The following is a 4657-nucleotide window of genomic DNA, read 5'->3' as shown; positions in this document are numbered from 1 at the left end:
TGGCGTGTTAGCTGAGGTGCTGGACTCCCACATGGTTGACCGTGGTTCAAGCCTCAGACTTGGTAGCTTGCTTTCTCACTTCCCCTCTCTCCCCCTCTCTCTCTCTCTGGTGAGCGCATGTGCCTTCTGGGAAATTAATAAAAAATAAAAAAGGAATGGGAGGCCAGTAGGTGGTGTAGTGGTTAAAGCAATGAGCTCCCACATAGCCGACTGCAGTTCGAGTCCCCGACCTGGCGGCTGGTTTTCTCATTCTGTCCCTCTCTGGTCAAATTACAAAATAAATAAATAATAAATAAAGTTAAAATAAAATAATTAAAAAAAAAAAAAGTTTATGGGGTAATGGAGAGGTTAGTCTAAGTCTAGCTGGGAGGACCAAGCCAAGGACCTCCACCCCAAAAGAGGACACCCAAGGGGACTGAGGGAACAAGCCCCGCCTCGCCCTGCATCTGATCCCCGCCCCACCCCGCCCCGCCCGGGCCGGCCGCACCTGCGCAGTTCCCCTCATCATGGTCCAGCTCGTAGCCGTGGTCACAGACGCAGCGGAAGGTTCCGGGCAGGTTCTCACAGCTCCCGAACGCACAGAGGTTCCCGAGAGCGCACTCGTCCACATCTGCAGGAGCCCCAGATCGGCCGAATCAGCCCCGCTCAGCAGTCCACCCCACCCGGCTCACTCCGGGGACCACCCGCTCTGCCCCTGCCCCGCGGCCCAGCCTCACCGCGGCAGGCCCGGTGGTCCTCCGCGGGGCCGAAGCCCATCTCGCATTCGCAGCGGTACCCGCCGGGCGCGTTGAGGCACTGCCCGTTCTCACAGAGGTCCACGTCCTCGGCACACTCGTCCTTGTCTAAGGGGCCCCAAGGGGCAGAGGAAAGGGGACCAGCTGGGCCGGGACCCACAAGAGCGAGCAGCAGGCCCTGACCATTCAGATCTTCACTACCACCTAGGGAGCGGCCCCAGGAACCCAGACTCAGACTCGAAGTGGACCATCAGTGAGTCGTGAACAGCCAGCCTGCCGCTGGGTACCCCGGATCTAGGGAGGGGCCAACTAGGAGGGACATGACCCCATCCACGTGAGATTCCAGGGAGAAGACAGCCCCAGGGACTCAGGGCCTGGCCAATGGGCAGAGGCCAGCCCTGTGGGCTAAAGATGCAGCTTCTCAGCACCCGAGAAGGCCTGGTGGGGCCCGACCACGGCTGCGCGGCCCCCATGACCATCCCTCTCGGGCCCCTGTCCTCCCCCAACCCCCATCTCACCTTCGCAGGAGTAGCCGTCCCCGGTGAAGCCTCGCTGGCAGGTGCAGCGGTAGGAGCCAGGGGCGTTGAGGCAGTCAGCCCGTGGGTGGCAACGGTGCTCTCCAACTGCACATTCGTCCAGGTCTGCAGGACACGGAGCCCGGCACCCGGGTGTGTGCATGGGAAGCTGTGGAGAGGTGAACCCCAACTCCCCGGCCTGACCCGCCTCCCCGCCTCGCCACCCACCTACCGCTGCCATGTAGCCTGGGCCCCTCCCGCCTGGTACTCACCGTGGCATCTGAAGCCGTCCCCCACCCAGCCTGGCCTGCACTTGCAGCTGAAACTCCCGGGGACGTTGAGGCAGGAGGCGTGACTGTCACAGGGGTTCCCCCCAAGCTCGCATTCGTCCACGTCTGAGGGGACAGGGAGTGAGTGGCAGGACTCAGTCACAGAGCAGCAGAAAGCGAACAAGGACCCTTCCTAGGGAAGGGCTGGCCCGGAGACAGCCCCCAAGGGAAAACTCCCAAACCCGGCTGGCCTGAGAACCCATCCACAATAGTGGGCATGATACTTAGGGGAGATGCTCAGCATGCCCGTCCTGGAGCCAGCAGGGGCCAGCGTGTGGCATAGTGGCTAAGGCACTAGACCCCCACACAGCCAAGTGCGGTTCGAGTCCCAGACCTGGCAGCTTGAGAGATGTGTGAGGTTGGACTAGCAGGTGGCGTAATGGCTATGTCGTTAGACTCCCATGTAATTGACTGTCGTTTGAGTCCTAGACCCGGTGGCTTAAACTCACGTCGGGCGCATGTGCATGCGTGCCCAAGATCCCAAGAGGAGAATGGAGAAGGGATTGCAGTGTGGCCATCCCCTCTGGGGGATGATTTCTCACTTTCTGTCTCTCTGTCTTTCTGGCAAGCACACGCACCCTATAGCAAAAACCTCTCCAAAAAAAGAAGGTTGTGTCAGGGGTGGGTGTGTGTGTGTGTGTGTGTGTGTGTGCCCAAAATCCCGAGAAGAGAAGAGAATGGGGGGGAGGGATTATGGCATGGCCATGGCCCCAGGGGGTAATGTCTCATTGTCCCCTCTCTCTCTGGTGAGCACCCATGCCCCATAGCAAAAAAGTAAAATAAAAACAAACAAAAAGAGTAAGCTTCTAGGGGGCTGGGCCTATAGCCTAGCAGTTAAGGGAGCCAGATCCCAAGGTTCGAATCCTGGCTGTGGCAGCTTGAAAAACACACAGGGTACATGTGTATCCGTGCCCCAAATCCCAACAGAATGGAGAAATGGCAGAGAAGGGACTGTGGTGTGACCACGGCCCACAGAACTGCTTTCTCTGGCGAGCACAGACACCTTCCAGCAATACAAAAAAAAAGTTGCTGTGGGCATGGGGCTCCCCTCTGCTGAGCTGTTTTATGGGGAACCTCTGGGATGATGTAAAGGGATCCGTTTTTGGGAGTGTTTTTTCTGCCATAGGGTGTGTGCGCTCCCTGGAGGAGAGAGAGAAAGAGAGAGAGAGAGAGAAGGGAAGTGAGAAGTCACCCCTCGGGGGAGATGGCCACTATCCCTTCTCCTCCATTTTCCCCTCAGGATTTTGAGCACGCATGCATACACACCCTGTGTGAAGTTTGAGCTACCGGGTCCAGGGCTCGAACCGTGAAAGTGGCCATGAGCAATGCTGTGTCTTAACCACCACGCCACCTGCTGGTCCAAAAGGCTCTGTTCTTGCCTTAATGTCCACCAGTGCGCATGAATTCTGGCTGGACTTTGTCCGCAGGGATGGGGACGTATCCTGCAGACCCCACGCTGGCCCCTCAGGGTCCCCTCGGCCTGCACCACTACCCGCCAGCTCACCAGAGCAGCCCGTGGCCCCCTTCCTGACGACGTAGCCCCCCCAGCAATGGCAGACGAAAGAGCCCTTTGTGTTCTCGCAGCTTCCATGGAGACAGACGTGGGGGTTCAGGTCGCACTCGTTCACGTCTGTGTGGACAGAGGACATGCTAGGTGCTGGGGTGACAGGGGAGGACGCGGGCGAAGGGGTAAGAGGGCACCAGCATCCTTGAGTTCCCTGCTCTGCCGGTCCCCTCTGCCCAGGTTTCTCGCGCCCCATTCTAGGGACCGGGAGCTCCCTCCAGTCCACCTCGTCCGTGAGCCCCTCACAGGGCATATTCCGTGCGACAAACCAGCCACACGGCCCTGAAGGACAGAGTGGTCAAATACATTTAGAGAAAGCCAAGCGGGTGTCCCCGCTGCAGGACTTCGCAGGGTCTTTATGCCCATCTCCCCCGTGGGTCTGCAACAGGGGTGTGGTGGAGAGAGCATTCCCTAAAGATATTTCTCCCAGCTCCTCTTCCAAGGGTCCCGAGATGCCTGTGAGCGGAAACTGCTCAAGCTCCACCAGGCTGGACCGGCCTTCCTGGTCGGTTACACTGCTACCTCCGAGGCCTTCCCAGTTCCCAGGCTCAGCCCTGCCCTGGTGGGGCGTTCAGTACACATCTGAGCACTGAGGACGACTTATAGTTAGGTGAGGACTCCGCCCCAGGCGACCTGTAGTCGGGAGGACAGGGACCCTAGGGACCTTGAATAGGGCTCAGGGGACACGCTTCTGAGCCTCCCACCTTGTCTCTCACTCTCTTCTGTAAAAGCCCCCTTGTCTGCAGAGATCTTAAAGCACAGAACCTGGAACGGAGTATGACCCTCTGACAAGGGCTGGGGACACAGAGAGTGTTTAACATGTGTGATTCAAAACAAGTTCCGGGGGGGGGACTTCGCTTCTTTTCTTTCTTTTTTTTAAAGAATTATTTTATTTGACTTTCTTTTTTCCTTTATTTTAATTTGACCAGAGAGGGACGGAGTGAGAGACAGAGACAGGAGCAAGACGAGAAAGCAAGCCAGCAGGACCAGGACTTGAACCATGGTTGGCCATGTGGGAGTCCAGTGCCCTTAACCACCACACCACCTGCTAGCCCTGGGGGGAACTTTGCTTCTATAAGCAGGATTTATGGGTTATGGACAGTGGGCTCAGGATGCTGACAGCTCCTGAGGGGACCCCCCCGCGTCACCACTGCAAAGCCTCATCCCCCTCTCCTGGCTACGGCAGGGACGGGCTGGGTTTATCGAGTGCATGTGCCCCACCCGGGAAGCCTGGCGTGTGCTGGTTCCTCCCGGTCCCGCTTCCCCAGCCCAGGGCCGGCTCCTCACCCACGCACGCCCTCGTGTCCGGCGTGGCCATGAAGCCACCGGAGCACAGACAGCGGTGACCCCCGGGCACGTTGGTGCACTGGCCGTGGTCACACGTGTCCGGGTTCTCTTCACACTCATCCACGTCTGGGGAGGAAGGGGTGGGCAGCTGTAGGGGACACGGGAGAGCCCGGGGTCTCTCCCTGCCACAGCGGCCTGGGCAGCGGGGGCCTTGGGGGTGGGCCGCGG

The 4657-nt window shown here is 59.1% G+C and overlaps 1 protein-coding gene across 1 annotated transcript in view; it reads right to left on the bottom strand.

The window, feature by feature from the left end:
- FBN3 (fibrillin 3) overlaps nt 1-4657 on the bottom strand; it is a 61662-nt gene that overhangs the window by 29902 nt on the left and 27103 nt on the right. Inside the window, 6 exon segments of the mRNA XM_027768979.1 lie at nt 488-610; nt 717-842; nt 1253-1375; nt 1522-1644; nt 3083-3208; nt 4430-4555. Coding sequence (XP_027624780.1) covers nt 488-610; nt 717-842; nt 1253-1375; nt 1522-1644; nt 3083-3208; nt 4430-4555 — 747 coding nt within the window.

This window comes from Tupaia chinensis, unplaced genomic scaffold (genome assembly GCF_000334495.1).
Source record: "Tupaia chinensis unplaced genomic scaffold, TupChi_1.0 Scaffold148210_1, whole genome shotgun sequence".
In the NCBI taxonomy this organism is placed as follows: domain Eukaryota; kingdom Metazoa; phylum Chordata; class Mammalia; order Scandentia; family Tupaiidae; genus Tupaia; species Tupaia belangeri.
Note: the sequence above shows the minus strand (reverse complement) of the source record. Positions and strands in the feature narration are given on the sequence as shown.